At 41.5% G+C, this 20,386-nt stretch overlaps 1 protein-coding gene across 2 annotated transcripts in view; it reads right to left on the bottom strand.

Annotated features, from left to right (window-relative positions):
- The window catches only part of LOC146628086 (pleckstrin homology domain-containing family A member 5-like), a 90,308-nt gene that overhangs the window by 7,642 nt on the left and 62,280 nt on the right, over positions 1-20,386 (bottom strand). Inside the window, exons 5-20 of one of the 2 annotated variants that reach the window (XM_085359347.1) lie at positions 20,039-20,159; positions 19,791-19,895; positions 17,902-17,974; positions 16,102-16,202; positions 14,652-14,767; positions 12,290-12,784; positions 10,593-11,073; positions 9,404-9,487; positions 8,633-8,752; positions 7,588-7,641; positions 6,670-6,750; positions 4,270-4,332; positions 4,102-4,182; positions 3,340-3,489; positions 3,112-3,213; positions 985-1,143 (exon numbers count right to left, since the gene is read on the bottom strand). In XM_085359347.1, the coding sequence (XP_085215473.1) occupies positions 985-1,143; positions 3,112-3,213; positions 3,340-3,489; positions 4,102-4,182; positions 4,270-4,332; positions 6,670-6,750; positions 7,588-7,641; positions 8,633-8,752; positions 9,404-9,487; positions 10,593-11,073; positions 12,290-12,784; positions 14,652-14,767; positions 16,102-16,202; positions 17,902-17,974; positions 19,791-19,895; positions 20,039-20,159 (2,386 nt within the window). The remainder of the gene's footprint in view (positions 1-984; positions 1,144-3,111; positions 3,214-3,339; positions 3,490-4,101; positions 4,183-4,269; positions 4,333-6,669; positions 6,751-7,587; positions 7,642-8,632; positions 8,753-9,403; positions 9,488-10,592; positions 11,074-12,289; positions 12,785-14,651; positions 14,768-16,101; positions 16,203-17,901; positions 17,975-19,790; positions 19,896-20,038; positions 20,160-20,386) is intronic. The other variant, XM_085359346.1, reaches the window with a different exon arrangement.

Genomic DNA, 20,386 nt, shown 5'->3' with positions numbered 1-20,386 from the left:
GGCTCAGGGCTACAGCCATCTGGTATAGAGTAGCTCTGGGCCACAGGATGGGCTAAACAGTTGATTAGCCAGAGAGAGCGCTCCAGATGCTGTTATGGCTTGAGTGACACATTCCTCCAGACACCACTACTCACACCATCCATGAGTGGGGTGGGCATTTAGAGCCCTCAGCTTACGTCGATTATCATCTTCAAAACTGCTGGTGATGTGGGTTTATTTTTTTATGATCAATTTTCCCCATTAATTAACTCCAATAAAAGGTGAAAAAATTACCGTTAAGCTCACATCTTTAATTTGCTTGTAATGACAACCACCTGTCCAAAGCCTTACACAGGCCTAGAGACTAGTCAGCAACTCCTAAACAACCGCCGATTGCCGACTGTGGTCACGTGAAAACGATTACAAAGAGAACACTACACAAAAAAACTTGGATTGTAGTGGCATTTCGCAGGAAAGATGCCAACTGGTTTGCAAACGCTAGATATTTTCAACTGAGGTGAAACTTGAAAGAGTGCTGCACAACATGCATGCATTTCAAATGGCGGAACTTTTACTTTAAAGGGAAATGGTCTTTGTTTCAGTACTGCTTGGCATGTAGTTTGTTTTTGCAGCCAAGTCGGCATCTTCCTTACAAACTACAGGCAACCTACTAACAACCAAACTATATACCTCTTTGACACCACCTTCACACTGGTGACTGCCAGTAAGGTCACTGGCTAGTCTCCAGGTCTGTTTGACTGGGACTTTAGCAATTAATTTCACACCAATTGCCTCCAATCACTCATGACCGGTCAGGTAATTGCCAGATGGTTGCTAATCAGTTTCTAGGCCTGTGTGACTGAAGCCTTAGGCAGGAAAAAAAGAAAAACTCTTTCTCACATTTGAAAAGCTAGGAACAGTAAATGATGATTTAAAATGCCTTATTGTTTCAGCATCCTGTCAGACCAGGTGTTCAGTTTTCTTTTTCTACAAGTGGTGCCTCACCTCATTTTTGTGCTTACTGAAGTTGGCTTTGGGCCCATAGAAACCCATCCCATCAAGAGCATTTCTCTGGGCTTTGTGTTTATTCAGGGCCTCCATCACATCTTGAATCCTCCACAGCTCCTTCTGGATGCGGACATGCTGCTGGCTGGGTGGTTCTGTCTGGGTGTGCACAGAAAACAGACGCACGTCAACAAACGACAACAACAACAACAAAAAAAACACCTGCAGACTGAGATCTAAGGTGGAGGTCTATAGCAAATAAAACTAACACACAGAAGGCAGACAGAAAGCTGAAGTGAAAAAAATTAGCATGATGGCATCGCAAAAGAACAGTAAAAGGGTAATGTCTGTATCTGCTAAGGTGTGCAGTCAGCGGAGACACAGATCTGATCAGGCTCCAACTGTCTGCGAGAGATACTAGCCTCACAACACGATAATCAGAGGAGAGATTAGGATTGGAAAAGGGGAAGAAAAAAAGACAGGTAATTATCTCCCCCTCGCTGTTGGCAGGTTGGTCTTTGTGAGATGGACTTAAGAAGAGGATGTCCAGACTCCCTGCTGGCCCTCTGACTTCTCTATTCTAAATTATCATTACTCAGTACAAGCCAGGAATAACTGCTAGAACAATTTCTTTTTGTCTCTGCACCTCTTCCTTGATGAAAGAGAAGATAAAAGACAAACTTAATTAAGACCTGCTCCATCCTTGCAACGGACATCAATCACCCCCTGTGTTGCTTTGATCTCCATTTACTTCTCTCCATATTTTTCTCCCAAAGTCCAGAAAACGTGTCTGCAAAAAGGTTGAGTAGGTTTACAGATTTCTCTGCAGCGTATGAATCTGCAAGTATGCCAAGCAGGTCAGCCGCAGTATCAGATTTTCACTACACCATTACTTTAGCCAAAAGGAATTCACAAGAATGATGATATCATGATAGCTACTGAGAGCGCGCTTCGTTAAAAAAAACCCTATCAGGCAACAAAAAAAAAATCATGACGCTAAACCAGAGAACCAAAACTACAGTGACTCAACCAGAACAAGAGCACTTCTGTAAACACAACTTTGGGTCAAGATGAAAGGCACAGCTGCTACTGCTAGCCTAGAGCACTGTGGGGCATCTTCTTTTGCCAAATCGGTAATTAAATTAAGATTCAAGTCCCCAGCACTTCATCCATCTGCACCCATCATTCAATCACATAGCAACAGCCGAACTCTTCCTGCGTGAGTGACTCGGTCTAACCTAACGGGTTCAGCGTGAGAAGCGAGTTGTATAGTGAGTATACAGTACTTACTGAAATGCTTAGCCATGGCAAACTAAACATCAAATGTGTCAGTGCTGGATTGTTTACAAAATTATCAGCATATTTCTACACACTTAATGTCGAGTTAGAGTTAAGGTCTTTTCACATGGAAGCGAAAAATTTGTGTGTTAAAAATATTTTCCAGACTCATCGATGCTTAACGCAGCTGTTCACACTGACTGTATAATCTCACAGGACGAAGTTGTTGACTTTGTATTTTTTAAATAGATTTTTCAGATTTTTTACCTGCAAATAAACCGATCTGACCAATCTGACCACTGCATTTGGCAACAAAGTAGCTCAAAACGCACACCGGTACTGAAGATACGATGCTTCTGAAATAGTAAAATGATACCATTTAACTTCAGACACACAGCTAGTCATTGCTATTGGCTCTCTGAAATAGTTTCTCTGTCTCTTCAGATGTGGTGCCGACTCTGCCAACAAGAGTTCAAACTGCCCTGCTGACATCCTGAAATATGTACGAAAGCAGCCGCGATGCAGCTTCAACTCCTGGATCAAACCATGAAACTCTCCCTGCTGCTGCCTTCTCTTGAGATTTGGCTGAATCCAGAATTTCAGTTTCTTCCTTTTCTTGTTTAAAAACACCAGAACCAGCTCATCATCGCCTGATTTTTGCTTCATTCTTTTCCCCACAGTGTGATTCTTGAGGACCGATTGGTCAGTGTGTGTATATATATGTTACACATTACAAGATCATTTCCAAACTATGCCCAATTTTGTGCTGTTTTTTCCCCAACATGCTCAGAGTTTAATGGCCTTTAGAGAGAAGAAGTTGAGCAGACTCACTGTCAAAAATGTTCCTACCTGAGGGCTTCCCAGTGCTTCTAGCTGCTCCAGCAGGTTGTTCTTAGCCATAGTCACATCTCCTTCCATCGTGTCATATTCCCTCCATAACCGCTCCACCTCCTGGGGAGGATAGAAACAACAATTATACAACAAACAAAGAAAAATGACCATATTATTAATACTCCTGAAAAACAAAACCCCAAGAGGCCTTCATTGTCTGGAGTGTGAATGCACTGTATTACTTACGGCAGTAACTCTGGACACCTCTCTGCAAGTGCTGAGGAGGCCGCTCTGCAGCAAGTCTCTCTGCTGCACGACACTCTGCATGGCAGCCGGGTTGTCGGAGCCCAACTCTATCTCCTGGCTAGCTGACAGAAGTGCTGTCTCCAGAGTGTGCTGAAGCAACACGCATCATGTCAAATACACAGAGCACAACAGTCATCATTAAAACTTCAGTAAGACTATTTCAGAATAGTAGATTATTTTTAAATATTTCCTGTACATCACTGTTTTGAGCTGTTTTGTCACTAAACAGGAGGTTATCCCATCTTTAAAATGTCAAAATAATCACAAATGCCCATCAGCCCCTCTCAGAGCCTAAAGAAAGCATTTCAAACTACTTAATTGTCTTATCCAAAGTTCAAAGGGCACAGCTGTGACTCAAAATTGACTAGAAATGATTTTATATTTTTTCTTTATACCTACAATCACTGCACATCAACTAGTAACATAAAACAGTCAGTGAGATTTGCTGAATATGACAAAGCAATGCAAACCAGACAAGTCTTTCCATCTGATGATGGTAGTTATACTTACAGGCTATAGTTAGTTATAGTTACAGACTTTGTCTCCTAACTTGCTCTGTTTCATGCTTAGAAACTTTACTCTTAGGAACTGCAAACTGTGCATTCCTTCAAATTTACATTTTTTGCACATGATACCAAATCTTTGTAAGCATGTTTAGACAATGTTTTGCGTGAACATGACGACAAATGCAGTATTAGTCACCTTCTCTCTGTACAGCTGCTGCAGTTTTTCCTCCTGTATCCTGACCATTTTGTCCTGCTCACACAGCATGCTAAGTTTAGTCTGAAGAGAAACCAATAACGAGTCATGACCTGCTGTGTACAGCTAAAAGGAACATTATGTCATGCAAGTCTGCAGCACTGAACTTACATCAGTGTCCACTTCTTCTGGCATGCATGTATAGGCTTGTTCCCTGTAGTTCTCTGGACTCATCTGTTGAGAGAGACAGCATTAGACAGGGGCACTAAATCTGTGCATACACATTAGAATCTGGAGATCTAATGCAGTGTCAAGACCAAGCTCTCTCACTGAGCCGCAGGATTTATCCTTCAGAAGGAACTCATATTTCACTAAATCAGACGATGTGCATTACCAAACCAGCAGTGGGACCTCGGCCAGTCTAAACAGAGTCTCTGCTGTTGATTCTTGCGCCTCGTGTTTCATCATGCACAGTCATTGTCTCCATCAGCACAATGGTTTTATGGAAAAACATACAAAACAATCTGGCTTACTTCACTCTGAAGTTAGCGCATAAGCTTTGTCCACCAATCATGTATTCTACAGCATAATCTGGGGTTAACTAATGAGAGACTGTGTGTGTACGTGTGCATGCCAAAGCGCCCTGTTACTTTTGTTCAGTGCCCAAGTGTACGGTTATGGTTTCTACATTAATTTTACAACGTCAGTGTTTAGTCAGAAAACTCCAAAAGTCATCCATGTTTCCACTTGATATCATTCAGCTACTTCTCAAACAAAGAAAATCATTGCAGCTGCATTGGATCCCATGTTTCCAGAAAAATCAACAGATCACATAGTCATTCACCCACTCTGCTAAACCTATAATATTATAAGTACACACCACAGACATCAGGACAGTGACATATTTCTGTGTTATTTTGTGTTTTTAGTCACATTTGATATGAAATGACTCAATGACTATAGGCTCAAAGTGCCAAGTGTAAGATTTAATTCCCTTCCTGGAAAGTGTACAACCTACAGACACAGCACATCCTCTGTATATTCACTTGAGACACTCTGCCAGAACTCGACTGGAGCCATTTCCTTATTGCTGGTTTTAAGCTTTCAGTCTGGTTTTCAGCAAACAAATATATCACATATCAGATAAAATACCTGTCAGGCCCTTATAAAAAAAAAACCAAATCCTCGGTTGATATAACTGAAAAGGTTTAGATTCACCACCTAGCACTTTAACCTCAAAGACATGATTGAATTTCAAATCAAATGTGCCCAAAAATAGCAAAACAGCAACAAAAAAAGTGACTTACTGTCCAAATACTTTCTGAATCAACATCCACGCCTGCACTCTCTCACAAACACCTTTTTTTTTTTTTTTTTTTGCAGCTGAACATAGTAAAGCTAAAAGCAGGTGGGGCTTAAGAACCACATGGCATTCCACACAGAACATGCAGACTCTCCCACAGCTTGAAGAGCTTCACTGTGGGTTTTGTGTGGCGTGGACTAATATACAAGAGACGTAGGGAGGAGGAGGAGGAAGACAGATTTTTGTCAGCTGAACAGGTGGGAATGCAGCTGTTGAGGTGGCGGTATGCTAGTGAATGAGTGACGGGGTGAGTCTCAGCAACACTTTTACACCTCGAGGGGCGTCTCAAAAGTGGCAATGTGATGTCATAGCCATCGGCACACACAAGCCGGCCCCTTTATCCTTTCCATCAGCAGAATGACCAGTGGGGGTGAAGGGGAAGTAATGAAGACAGATAAATAAGTGCTAATCTAAATTAAAAAAATATGAGGATTCATCTTCGTCAGTATCGCCACCTCAGACTTTAGATATAGAGTCGATTCAGTGATTGAAGCTGTGGTGCTTAAGGTTATTAAGCTAATCCCTACGTCTGAAAAATGTCTGGCTAACTTGCACAGGCGGAAACAAAAAAAAAAAATCAAGAAAAGGCAGGCTGAACATAAATTCTAAATGGGATGCTGAGATCGCGTACATACTTTTCTCTTTAACTATAGCAGAATATTCATGCGTCATAGATGATAAACATGAAAATCTATTTATGCCATTTTACTCTAATGATCGCTCTTCTGCTGGCCCTTAATTGGGTCCGTTTTCCACAAAAACATGAATTATTTGGCAATAAACTAGACTGACAAGCAATAAGACTAGCAACATGTAATTAAGTCAAATTAATTAGAGTCATCTTGTTAAGTTCAGGTGGCTCGGGTAATGAGAGGGAACACATTCTGCGCAGGATTATTGAAAAATAAATAAATAAACAAATAAATTCAAACACCACAGTGAGGAAGAGATTTAACCCAACAGTGGAGCATTCATACATTCTCCAAGTCTTAAAAGTCATGCCTGCATCAGCATGACTTCTCAATAATAAGAGGGAACAGTCATAAGCAATGGATGAAGAGGTGCTAGCAATACAAACGATACAGGGAGACCAGTCTCAAGATGCCGTGAGGACTTGGACATCGAAGGAGGAGCATTGCAAAACAGACCAAAAAGAACAACAGCGACTGGTGAGGATGAGGTGGAGCAAAGCCTTAGGCTGGCCTTACTTGCTGGTAAAGTTGAGGCCTTGGGGCAGAGTTCTCAATCAAAGTGTGAGTCATGACGATTAAAGGCTCATTTTCCTTCATCTAGTCCAGTGTGGAGAGGAGCGATATAGCAAGTGTCAGAAAGTTTACAGCAGCTTTTCATTTCTGAGACAACACCCACAGTGTGATTACACCTCACTCGCTCTCGCTTTCTCGCTCTCGGATGAGGTAGACTCACACAGAAACGTGCATCCAGAGATGACAGGGATGGTTAACAGCAACAGAGAGAAGACGCTCAGGAGCAGGAGCAGGAAGACACGGAAGTACAAAGCTCTAAGGTTCATTTTTATTAGCAGTGAAAAGTTCCCATTAAACGCTGATGTGTAGGAATGTAAAAAGAACTGCGTTTACAAGAGGTGCAAGAAATCACAAATGCTAAGGCTCATCAGTCCAAGTCAAGGAAATTAAAATTACTTATTTCTCAGCGGTTACACAAATCTAAGGCTTCCTTTTGCTATAATTATTAGAAAGGTTTTACTGGACCTTTGTGTGCTATATACAAAGCAATTAAAACTCACAAAGCACTTAAGATCGTTAAAAAAAAGCAGATGAAGCTTTAATATTCCTTTGCAAACACTTAGACGTTAAATATGATACCTTCATCTCTACGTGTTCTTTATATGGCAGAAATAACGACTGTCCACAGTCATGATCAGTTATTTGGATAATGTGTGAGTAAATGAACTAGCGTGAGCTAAAAATGCTGCGATCTGAACTTTTAGCCATTTAAAATCACAATAAAAGATAACAAGTTAGCCTGGCATTGGGATTGCAAATCACTAAAACAGCCGCAGAGCAGGGATTAATACAATAAAAGCAGAGGCATTAAATGAGGTCATGACAGAAGAAGACAGGGCATGCATTCATGCATTACCCCACCTGATTGTCCAAATACATGAGGTTCCTTTGGAGGTGGTGAGAAAGAATGTCGTTCTATCATCAGCAGCAAAAAGAGAGCAAAGAAAAGGCAAAAGGACAGTGAGACAAAAGAAAGGGCAAGTCACATTCTTTCACTGATGCTCTCTCTGTCACACTCTCTCTTACATCCACAATCACACAAGCATGTCATGTACCCAAAGATAACCCGAGAGAAAGGAAAGCAGGACCAATCAAGGTGAAGAAAACAGGTCAGGTACCAGGTGTACTTTCAAAGGTAACAGAATGAGTACACTGCAGGACTAGTCTTGACCGAGTGCATGCAAAAAACAAAGACAATGGCAAGTCAAAGTACCACACAACGTGGTGTGTGTCCGCTGACGCAAACATAAACTAATGAAGCAGGTTGCCCTAATGAAGCAGGGCAACTTGTATAGCTACAAGGAAAACTCGCATTAACTGCACAGTAGTAGATTAAGAAAAGCAACAACAAAAACACCATAAAATGGAAAAATCTTCAACAGTCCTGGTTGACCTACATCATTAATGGTAAAATCTGCAGTCTGGCATTAAGTCTGGAGACTTAAAGTCCCAAAATCCTGAATTAACTTTTACATATGCCAGTGGCCTTAGCCTCATTAGTTGGTCACTCTTTAAGCTCGCCAATGGCTTTAAGTTTCATCTGCGGATAACATCTGTCTATATTCTTTAGGGGGATAAATGACTCAATCAGCTGCTTGCCCTGCTAAAATGGCCCAAATCTAATTATCTGATGCACTGATTTAAGTCAGATGCTGGTTGCAAAATTATTTTGAAACTGGAAGAAGAGTGTTTTATTTCCACACATTTTGATGAGAAGGTAGCTGGTCCACAAAAAACATGAAGCCATTACGCATAGTCATGTTAGAAGAAAATTCCTTCTTAAATCAGCCATGTGTGAAGACCAAACAAATCCTCCGGATCGAGATGGATAATGGAAGTGGATAAAGATGGCATACACACCACACGCTAACATACACGCCTGCAGAGATGTCCCTGGGGGCCTGACCTTTGGGTTGTCGCCATCCATGTTTAGTTGCATAAGCTGTGCTACAGTGTGCTCCCGGATACTGTTTAGCTCTGCCTGCTGCCGACGCAGCTTTATCAGCAGCAAAGTCAGTTCCTCAGGCTGCAAGGAGGAGGGAGGAAGAGGAGGAGGCGGGGGGGGGATGCATCGCCACAGTGAAACAGGGACACACCGCAGGGGTGAGGCAGGGATTGGGGGTGAGAAGAAAGGAGAGAGAGCACACCAGGATAGGAGATTTAGAGGTACCAGGATCCCAGTAGGTGAACAGTTGCTGCATTCTAGTCTTGCGTTTCATGCAATTTAGTACCATGTTAGCTAGCAGCATGCACATTCTTTTATGTCCACTCAAAACAGCAGAACAGTTGGCACTCATTACAGAATTGACTTCACACTTTACAAGCTCAATGAGTACAGAGAACTGTGTGCAGCTCTGACATAAATTCTTGATCCTGGCTTAGAGAGTTTGAGTGACAGGGTTTTTAAGTCTCCACTGAACTGAAGAGAGTCTAAGGAGCTCCTGAAGTGAACACACCCTAAATCCTTGGAACACAATGTCTTAGAGGGATATGAAGGACAGAAAGAGGGAGAAGGGTAGAGTAGGTGGCATCATCAGAAAACAGCATTGTCCTTGAAAGACATCCAGTTAAACCCAGACTGTATAGGTGTACAGAAACCAAGCATGAAGTATCTCAGCTGAACAGCACAGTGATATAAATCTAGGTAGCCAGAAGACTGACATAGACCAAGACTTACTGTTTTGCCTTGTAAAGACTGGGCAGTGATGGTCTGGATTGGGATCCCTGCTGGCATAGACCTCCTATCAGGCAGGTAAGCATACTGCAGAACACAGATTTAATATGAAAAAAGGCCTGTCATGTGCAACATTAAATATCTTTGATATAATAGTCAGCCATAGCCACGGGGTTCATCCAAGTACAAAGAAACATTTGCTACCCTTGATGCATATTTTTGTATATATCCCTCTCATATTTCTGTCACTATAAATATGCTCAAAGCTGAATGTAATTTTGTTTGCGCTGCTTAAAAACAAATGAAACACATGACCTCACTTTTGAACTTTGGGAACTAAAGTAGGCACAAACAGGGTTTTGACAATTCTGATGAGTTTGAAGATCAGTATTTGGTATGACCTCATTTATTCTTCAGCACAGCCTGAACTCTCTTAGTCAAGCTTTCTTTAATTTCTGTATGTTGTCTTCAGGAATAGTTCTCCAGGCTTCTTGAAGGACATTCAATGCTCTTCTTTGGCTGTTGTCCACAGTGGATCAAAACCTGACAGTACTTTTCTGCATTCATAATGTTTTACATCTCCCCTGATCTCCTCCATACTAATGATCATCACTCCATAAGACCTGCTGCTACTGACTTTCAGTCCAGCTCTATTGTCATTTAAAATACCTGAAACTTTTCTCCTCATTGCTCTTTGTTAAGAATGGCTTCTTACAGCCACTCTTCCATTGAGACCATTTCTGATGAGGCTTCAGATTGTGTTCCTTTGCTGTAGATCTTACTTTTAGGCCTGCCATTTCTTTTATTTCTTTTATTTTTTGCAACAAGCTGTTAACGATACCTTTAAAATAGACTTTTTGCTAAGTTGTCTGCTATCTGTAGACACAACATTGGTAACTGGTTCTGGCATTAGGTGCATTTTTCAGTGTTAAATGGCTTGATGAACAAAAAAAAAAACCCCACTCCTTTGAAAATGGTCAAGTATAAGGATTGGACTGAAAATGATTGAAAAAGCAGCCAGTGTCCAAAGAAAAAAACGTGATAGACCTTCAGAAAGCCTGGAGAACTATTCTGGATGCTTGGAAGCAAAATATAAAGAAATAAGGGGTGACTGAAGACTATTGCATAGTAGGCGGTTTTGTTATTATGAGGATGAACTGAACATTTCCTGTTTATGCATCTCTTGGCTGACCTTGTTGACTGGTGGCCTCTGCCGTCTCTCAACAGTCATGTCTCTTCGGAAGATGGGAGAGGAAATTTCAGAGCGAGTGTTGCCCATGTTGTAAGATCTCATTGGAGAGTAGCCGCCGTACATCGACAGGGAGCCATGGGAGGGCGAGGGGGGGATGGAGTGGCTCGGTGCAGCATGCTCTGACAAGTTGATCATGGTTTTGGGACTGGCCATATTGCTGTACAGCCCTGGCTGCCTGCTGTAGGCCTGCCTTTGCTGCCATTCGTACAACTGCCACATGGTGTCATCGCGCATGGAGCGGCGTTTCTCAGTCATTGAAGGACCCATGGCCTGGTCATATACCGATGGGGACATGCTGCAGATGCTGTCCCGCTGTGCCATGCTATTCCTGGGCATACTGCAATATCCATCTCCATAATGAGGCATGTAGGGTACCCGATGGCTTGGCAAATTTCTAGGCAGCGTCTGGTACGATGTGATGCTGGGGTAAAAGAAAAACCAGATAATTAATCATGTATGATATAGTAGATGACCTGCATGGTGTTACACTAACACAGACCTAAAATGATCTGTGTTGGTATAACAATTTGATTATTCTTCATATATTCCATACACAACACCAGATAAACGTGGTTTTAGGCTCTGTCAGGTTCAAAGGACGCAACAAGTTGTTTATAGTTGGAAAAAAATCTCATTGGATTTCTTTTATTTTGATTATAACCAGTCAAAAACATCAGTTATCAAAGCAATGCCATGTTATGAATCTTTTCATTTGTTGGTTTGGTTTAAACTTTGTAGTTGAAAAGCACTTCACGCTGAGTATCATTCTAATTAAGTATCAAACAAGGATGATTCTTATTTTATCTGTTTACATGTGTGTCTTTAGAGAATCTCGCAAAGCAATTCCCTACTCAGAAACAAATTAGACCTTACTATTGACAGCAAGGCTTTAAGAAGTTCCACTTACTCAGTGAGTTCAAAGTCAGTACGGAGAGCTTAATAATAAGAAGACCTGACAGATCCGGGCTAAAACACTCACTGGTCTTTAAATCCCAGTATACCAGTGTTATAATAAAGGCTTGTGACTGCTACACATCCGTCTAGAGAACATGCATGTCATGACAAAAGGAGCTGAAAGAGATTAATGGAGAGAGAATTAAATGTTTACCTCAGAGGGCCAACACAAAAATATTTACTGAGGCCTTATTAGTTTTGCCCATGGTATACTCTAAAGCGAGTGTGTATGTCTATTTGTTAAAAAAAAACAAATAACCACAGAATGAGGCAAAGCTGTGTCAAATATGAACACAAGCCTGATGACAAACGTATCTCTTGACTAAAACATGTATTTTTAACAAAAATGTGAACACCAGGGATGGGAATCAAGAACCAGCTTATTAAATCCTCTCATCAAAACCTCATCAATATACTTTAACTACTTAGAACTAAGAGGAGACCAGTGTCATACTTTCCACCCAATAAAGCCAAATCTGACTTCATGTTGTGGAAACAGTCTAAGATTTGACTCTTGTGGAGTAATCTGAAGATAACTGGTGCTACTGTACAGACGACAGCGCCATCTGAATAGCATCATTTCTCTTCTTGCAGTGTACGCATGTTATAATCAAACAATTACATTTAAAGCTTATACAGTATCATGTCAAGACGGGTTTTTTTGGGCATAGCACTGAACCAACCTTCTGGTATCGTCGTCCTGGCCACGTCCTCTCTGTGTGCGAACCCACTGCTCCAGCTGCTGCATCGAGCTGGTCCGACTCAGGCTGCGATCCGGCTCATGTGGGGAACTTTGCAGAGGAGGGACTCCAGTCCCATTAGCTGGACGCTGTTCTCCAGATCCATTAACTTGGGGGCTGTGTTGTGATCCGTCAACCTCGGTCTGAGGCTGCGGCGAGGTCATATTAGCCTTGATGGCTGCCGCCTGCGCTGGCTGCAGTTTGATACTGTTTATTTTGGTGAGTGGACGTTCACGGTCGGCCCCATCCTTCTGGAAGCCGTAGCGCTCTGCATCTCGCTGCTTTCTCTCCTCTTCTTCTGTGGTGGGGGAGACGGCTGCGTGCTCACGGTCAACCTCACGGTTGCGCTCATTCTTCTGGATTTCGGTTTCTGTTCTATGGTTGGCCACATGGTTGATCTCTTGAGGTCCACACTGCTCCACTTTTAGTTTGTCCAACCTAAAAGAGACAAGAAGGTTCAGGCTTGAAAAATCACAAAACACTGGAACTCTTTCAATAGACATTTTGGATTATCCAGACTTAAGATACGCTTGTCTTCAAGTGAAATCTGAGAGTGGCGTGTTGTTTTATCTTCCCGCCTTTGTAATCTGTTTACAACCCCTCTGAAAGCACTGTTAACTTAATCCTACAGACTGTATTACTACATGAACTGTTAACTTGATGCTTGTTGATATGAATATGAAACCAATGAGGCATAAAGTAGCTGCTGATGCTGAAAAGTGCCCTTTTAGTTTTCTGAATGGATCCATAAACGGTTTCCACATTTGTATTGTATTCCACACAGTATTTGGCTTGGTCTTCTGTTGTGTTTGTATTTTTTCCAATTTAGCCACGTTTGAGCTGAGAAGCATTGCTGTTCGTCTTGCTTGGATGATGTCATACAAGCACATGTGGAAGTTTGCACCTAAGTATTCAGGCATCGTTCCTTCCTTTTGTTGTTCATGTAAAAACTGTTACAACCTCAGACAATAGGCTAAAATGTCTTTAATGTGATTAACCCTTACGTAAATCTGGGTGAGATGATTCATGTCCAACTAATTATTTGGTAGGAATTGCTGTAAACGATGTTTGATTCACATTTTTAGGTTTATACTACAATATACTACACAACTAATGTTGTGAATTCAGTTCAAACTAAAGCAAAGTGCACAATGCCTCTTCCAGCTGCCAGAGAAGGGGAGGCGTGTAAAAGGAAATCAGATATCTCCAGTAAAACAATACCTCAGCTGAGACACTTCAGAAAAGTGATGCTCAGATCCCAGTAATCCATTTGCTTCTCTCTTTTGCCTCCTGTCTAGAAGACCTGCATACCACTCTGTGCTCCCTAGCGAGTTATCTAGAGGTAATAGATGCCACTATGCCTTGACCTTAGACAGACATAAGGTCACAACTTCAAAGTTTGGCAAATTCCTCTCAGCAGCATGGCTCACTGGGTTAGCAATAAGAGAGCTGCAGAAAAGGCATTCCTTCAGAGTTTCCACTTGTATAGTTTCAAATAGCAGCACTAGTCACTTAATGACTTCTCCATCTTTCTGTGCCTCCACCAACCAAGCAGAGCACACATTTAGCCCTGCGAGCATTCAAGTTACACAACTGCAAAACAAACGATGAAGTAAATTTAAAAAAAAGATGAAATTACAGAACCTTTTTGTTTTGAACAATGTGTAGTTATATAAGATAATCTTATAGTAGCATCACACGGTCCCATTTAGCAGAGACTTTCAGAGGATTTCAGGCACTACTGCTCTGTGTAATTACACTGCTCGTTACTATTACATTTCTGCTCGCCCATGTAAAAGCAGGGCATTAGACAGGCAGCCTGCCAAATGGCAGATATTTAACATAGTTTAAAAAAGAAGAAGGAAAAAAAAAAACCCTGTCCTGATGAGTCAGTGATCCTGATCAGCCAGCGCAGCTGTGCACATCATCCCTTAAACCACCTGCATCATGCCTTCACAGTGCACCCACAGTCTTATGTATGTTACTCCATAATAAACTTTAGCGCTTGAAACAGTTACATAACATGAAAGAACATCGTAGCTTCTTCAACAAACCCAGAGACCAGAGATGTCAAAAGTGGGTGTTGAAGTGTTGCCGAAGAACTTAACAGGGAATTTAAAAGTACTCTCTTCCAGTACAAACAGAAATCAGAGTCTAGAAATGAACCACGTGATGCACAGCTGTTAGTACTAGTTTGAAGAACTGTCCTCAAATGGCTTTTTCAAACCCCCCCCCATGCGCTCGCAATTCAAAAATGACACACCCACTCAGCAAACATGACTTTATTGTCAAAGCTCTTACAAACCTTTTGACTGGCTCTGACTGCACGAGTGCAGCATCTGTCATCACTTTCATCCAAGATTCCATCTCTTTGGCTGTGTCTGTGCAAAAGTAGTACGTCCTCATGTTGGGATGTGTCGCCTGTTTTGACAGTACACGGGATCAAGGACAGGAAGAGTTATCCACACAGTTACCTGAAAGAGAGAAGACAAAAACTGGTTGACTAGGATTTTTAAGGTTTCCTCACAATAACAGGAGGGTAGAATATTGCATTTTACACACACACACACACACACACACACACACACACACACACACACACACACACGCACACGCACACACACACACGCGCGCACACACACGCGCACACACACTTTTTTTTTAGCAACTAATGGCAATCGGTGCTGACTTGTGAGATATTCTCTGCAGTTAATGATAATAAATCAAATCCTTAAGTCATGCTAGATTAGGGAAGTAAATCTGCCACAATACTTACCATTCAGTGCATTGTATGGCAGACACATGGTCGGTTGTCTCTTGGTTCCCTCGTGGTGAACAAACCAATATATTGTTAAAACAAACACAGGAAGAGACATAATGCTTCGTAAACAACCTCAATGTGCAGTTTTCCAATGTTTAAAAAAAGACAAGACTATAATTTTTCTAATTGCTTCACAATAATTTTTAGAAATAACACACTTACTGATATGACCTTTGGCCACAACAAGAGACAGGAAAAGTTGAGAATGAAAAATATACAGTCAAAAGGTCATCCCATTTCTGAGTGAATCACTGAACTGAAGAGCTTGTGTCCTGCTTTCATGCTTTTCTCTTTTCTAAGTCTTGTTTTGGGGGTTTTTTCAGCCTGAATCTAAGTTGGAAAAGGAGTGGGCTGTGTGGTTGGAGAGACCTTGAGCAGACTCCTGGGCGTCTGTGTTTGGCTGTGCTTGGCAGGACAACTTTGTTGTCTCTTTGGGTTTATGAAGAACCCACAGTCAAATCCTTTACACACCACTGTGATCTCATATTATAAGTCCGTTGCCCTGAAACTTGAATCCTGCGAGTCAACTTATAGCATCATAGTACTGTAGTCCTACCTCACTGCTGTCAGTAGTCAGTGTAGAAATATGAGTCGTACTTTAGTTGTTAGCATTAGCGACTAAACATCTCGCTTTGTCAATCAACCAAAACTTCTGAAGTAACAACCAACGTGTTAAATAGGAAATAAAACCTAGAAACTGCTCAACATGTCTAAAAATACACATACATATATTGTGAGATCACGATAAGAGCCACTGCAGCACCAGTTTTAAAATGTACCTTCTGTGAGACTTGCACATTTATTTTTATGGCCTTATCTACAAGTTTTTCCATTTTCTCTAGAAAACTAATTCCTGTCTTTTCTTCTTTAAGTGTAATAAACCATAAAATATGCAGCCTAACAAAGTCTGACAGGAATGAAAACATGCACTGACCTTGAAGGCATATTTTCTGGTAATGTGATCGTCCACAGACAACATGGATATACGAAAGCTTGGCAGGAGGATACTGCCGAGAATCCCCTCCTCTTTTTCATCTACAGAGGAAAAACAAAACACAGTGTGTATATATATATACACTATATTGTCAACTCTTATCTTAAAGCGTTATTTGTAAACAGGACGCAAGTCAAGTGGACTGTGAAAGGAAAAACTGTGCAGTGTTTTGGTCAGATAAACATAGGATACCAAGTCAAAACATTGGAAAAGATGAGCACTGATTCAGTTCTGTATGCAGCTAGGCTGCTCTAATCCTCATTAAGTTAACAGACAGGGTTCCACATTGACAATTGTGCACACTCCACATGGGGGGGGATTAGATTGGGTCCCAAGTTTAAGCAGAGTAGCTTACTCTCCAAATTCCATAAAAGCAAACTGTACTGCTTACCCAAAACAGTGCAGGAAAACAAAACAGTGACTGCTGCAATCCCTTATAGGCATGGACTTTGTCTGGTTTATGTGCAAGTTTGCATGTGTGTTACTCAAAACCATTATGTTAGAGTCAAAGTCTTTTAACACATATTGGCGATGATGGAATGAATAAGGCTGATCATGAATAAAGTTCAACATTGTGAGTAATATTTAGGGAAATATATGGTAACATCAATCTGGACATTCCCAAACATATCAGAAGTCGAGCTGTTTGCTCAGAAGTTGTGTTAGAGACCTGCCTCGCTTAACTGATTTTCAAAAGAGGGGCGGATGGATTTTTGACAGCGTCACCTGTCTGCAACCAACCGGGCTCTTTGCCACTGCCTCTTTCAAAAAACACAACAGGCAGAGGCTTCAGCAGAGCAGTCTCATCATGGGATATCCTGATGCGCAGAAATAGAGTGATAACTACAACAGCAGATAACGGATGTATTCAGATGAAGCAGCAGAGTTCACGACCTCTCTGCCCACTCTCTGCTGATGGATACAGTTTCTCAACATATCCATCTGGATAAAGCCTTTGGGTCCGCCGCTGTCCGCGGCTTTTGTCAGTCAGTGGGTGGAAAGAAGGCGACGGGAATGGCAGACACCAGAAATAACACAGACTGGATGTCATCCTGATCAGCAGAAATGACGACTACATCTGCATAAAGCGGCGGCACTGGGAAGTGCAGCCTTGTACAAAGGTAAGGCTTGTATTTTCTCACAGTTTCAAACAGCACACCTAGTTTACACTTGGTCTACACTTTAAACATTCTCCAAACAGAGATGTGTCAAAATTAGATGTGAAGATTGGTCCAACATGAGAGAACAGCCATTAAAATCACATTTTAATCAATAATAGATTATATAAAATCGATAAATCGCATCGAAATGTCCACACATTTTACAAAAATGCAAACTACAGTAAGTGAGTGTAACTACTACTAACACTACTTTCAGACTCCTATCATGTAAAAGCATGAATGATGACATGACTTGCATAAAAAGGAATCATTCAATAAACTTGTTTCATCTTGTTTCATCATGACTTAACATTAAGTGTGGAATCCTATTAGTATGCTTTAATGTTTAACTCTGCATCCAGGTCTTGCGTAAGGACCTGGCTTTGCTTGATGGAAAAAAAGGTGATGTTGCAAGCTTTTTCACCTGATAAGTCTCCTCAGTTGGTCCTGACATGTTCTTTATCACAGGGACTCAGACATAACAATGATGAGAAAAGGCATCGCTTGTTGTTGAAGATCACAAAAGCACTTGAACTATTAATCGACAACCGGTGCCGCTAGATGACAGGACTGAACTCACCTCTGTAGTAGAAGAGGCAGAGGTCAGAAAGGACAAACCACCTCTTCTTCCATAGCTTCATCCCTGTACTGTCCTGAAAAGACACCAGAGCAATAGAGGACATTAACTCCACAAATGTTTGGGGCTTTGATTTTTTTCTAATATCTTTGTCTTTTTTTATCCTATTCAGCACATGCTGTAGTCCTGTGATACAATCCTTTCCATGTGATCAATTGTTTGCTACATCATCTCTAAGGATTAACAGCCAATCACTTCTTTGTTGTATTACATAATTGTGTACGACTTTCTAGGTTTCCAGCTGAGACAGGTCACCATTTTGCATTTGTGATCCAAAATGCCTCTCTGAACTTTGGAAATTATGAAATAACCCCTTGCTTAAATGAAGACGGGTTATGGAAGTCATCCGATCAGCACTGCAAAATTTCGGACTCTCAAATTTAGCTATTTTTGGCCTGAGATGGGGAAACTTAATTTGTGGCATGAAACAAAGACAATGCAACACACACACACACAAACTTCCTCTGCTTAAGTTGTTCTTCAGTATCAGCTCAAAGCCTTTAACGCTGCTGCCTGAAAAAGATGAAGGGTGAAGTAAAGGGTATTAACTCCCTGGTTTACTTTAATGGAAAACTTGAGCAAAGTCCTTAATCGTAGCCTCCACCAGGAGACAAAAGCAGGAGGGGGGATCTTAACAACTCTGTCATTATGGTCAAACGGCATGTGGGCTGCAGTTTACTTGAAATGGAAATTCACTTCCACAAACCAGAATGGTTAAAACATTAGTATCAAGAGAGATTCAAAATACCAGATGCTGCGCCGTATGTTCATAAAAGAGGTAGATGTGAAATGTAACAAGTTTTAAAGATCTTGTGTCCACCACCTTTCCTCAATTAAATCCAGGTCTTAACCCCCCCTTTTTTGAATGTCAGTAGCAGAAGAATAAATAAACTTTATCAAAAAGTTCTGTCGAATCTTGCTCTCTGGAGGCTTTCGCTATCACATCAATCACTGCGGCACTTTGTTCTAGCAGCGGACCAACCGAAGGACTGCAGCTTCCCCTCAGCCAAGGACTTCAATGGCTTCCAGTTTTCAATGAGGCAGGGAAATAAAAGTGCAAATCCAGCTTTTATTCAGGCTAGCAGATTTGTGAGTCTTTTGCTTGATCTACGTCACCCTGATTGATGTTTCCAAAGAAAAAAGCAGCTGGCAGCTGCACCAAAGGAGCCCATCGTGTGCTCACAAAACTGCACAGGGTGCCTGCAATCACCGCTAAATGAAACTCCCAGTTAGGATGCACAAGGGTGTCCGGTCTGGCCCCTTTTTACTCTTCTGTAAGTAACCAGGGAGGTTTGCATTCATACAGTGGCCCTGCTGGATGAGCAAAAACAGAGATGCACAAAGAAATGCTCAGATTGTGCTCATCTTAAGACTACTGCTGCTGCTGCATAACCACTTGCAGTTAAAAATGGAAACAGACCCAACACTGTTTTATATTATCACCTTTGTATAGCCAAGCTTTTCCTTGCCTCTGACTCCAAAGATAATACTATCCAGCAGAAATCAGGGGAGCTCCTGACGTGAGCATGCTCGGACTAATAATGCTAACATGCTGTTTAACGTATTTTTTCCATGTTTATCAACTTTATTGATATTTTGCACTTTCACACAAATTGTTAACAGGGTGGTGTAAGACAAAAGGTCAGGGTATAACCAAAAAGATTTCTGCAAAAATCCATCCGCACGTTGATACATTTCAGTTATAACCACAGTGGTTTAAAAATATTGATACACACATGCGTCGAAGAAAACAAATTGTATGATCTGTCCTTTAAATTTCTGATTGCATTTTCTGGAGTAAAGATTACCTGGAGCCGTGCACTCCTACTCACCTGTTTATACAGCCAGTTTCTCTTGATAACCGGGGCACCGGGATTCCTCCTGATGGAGTTGGATCGTTTCCCGAAGTTGTGAATTTTTTTAGAAGGTCTTGAGGGCTACAAGTTAAATCAAATTAAGCTCAACACACACACGGAAAAGAAACATCTAGATGTTTTAAGCCATTAAAATGTGATCCACTTGTTTTTCCCATTATTTTCTAACATAACGGGCATGAATCGTAAGCCCCCCTGTCACTCACCCTTCCTCCGGGGCTACTGGGGTTTGCAGCTTGCTCCGAGCCGCCCGTGTAGTTAGAGGCCTCACTCATGGTGCTTACTGGTTGTTCCTTCTTCTCATTCGCCGGCACTTTGGAAGCAGATCTAAACAAAACGCACAACATGCCAAGAGCAGACAAGCAAGTCATTAATCAGAAATAGACACTGTGTTATATCCAACATATTTATCTCCAGTGACCTTCAGAGGAGCAGGAATATGAGCAGGCAGCCCTTATCATATGTTTCCCTGTCTGTCCTCTGAAGTTCAAGCTCTGTTATAATGAGATCTCAACATGGGCTTATGAATCAAACCAATTACTCCCACCCTGTCA

This window comes from Diplotaxodon limnothrissa, linkage group LG7 (assembly GCF_057381915.1).
Source record: "Diplotaxodon limnothrissa isolate DT_005_m linkage group LG7, D_limnothrissa_male_GT1.1, whole genome shotgun sequence".
Taxonomy (NCBI): Eukaryota; Metazoa; Chordata; class Actinopteri; order Cichliformes; family Cichlidae; genus Diplotaxodon; species Diplotaxodon limnothrissa.
Note: the sequence above shows the minus strand (reverse complement) of the source record. Positions and strands in the feature narration are given on the sequence as shown.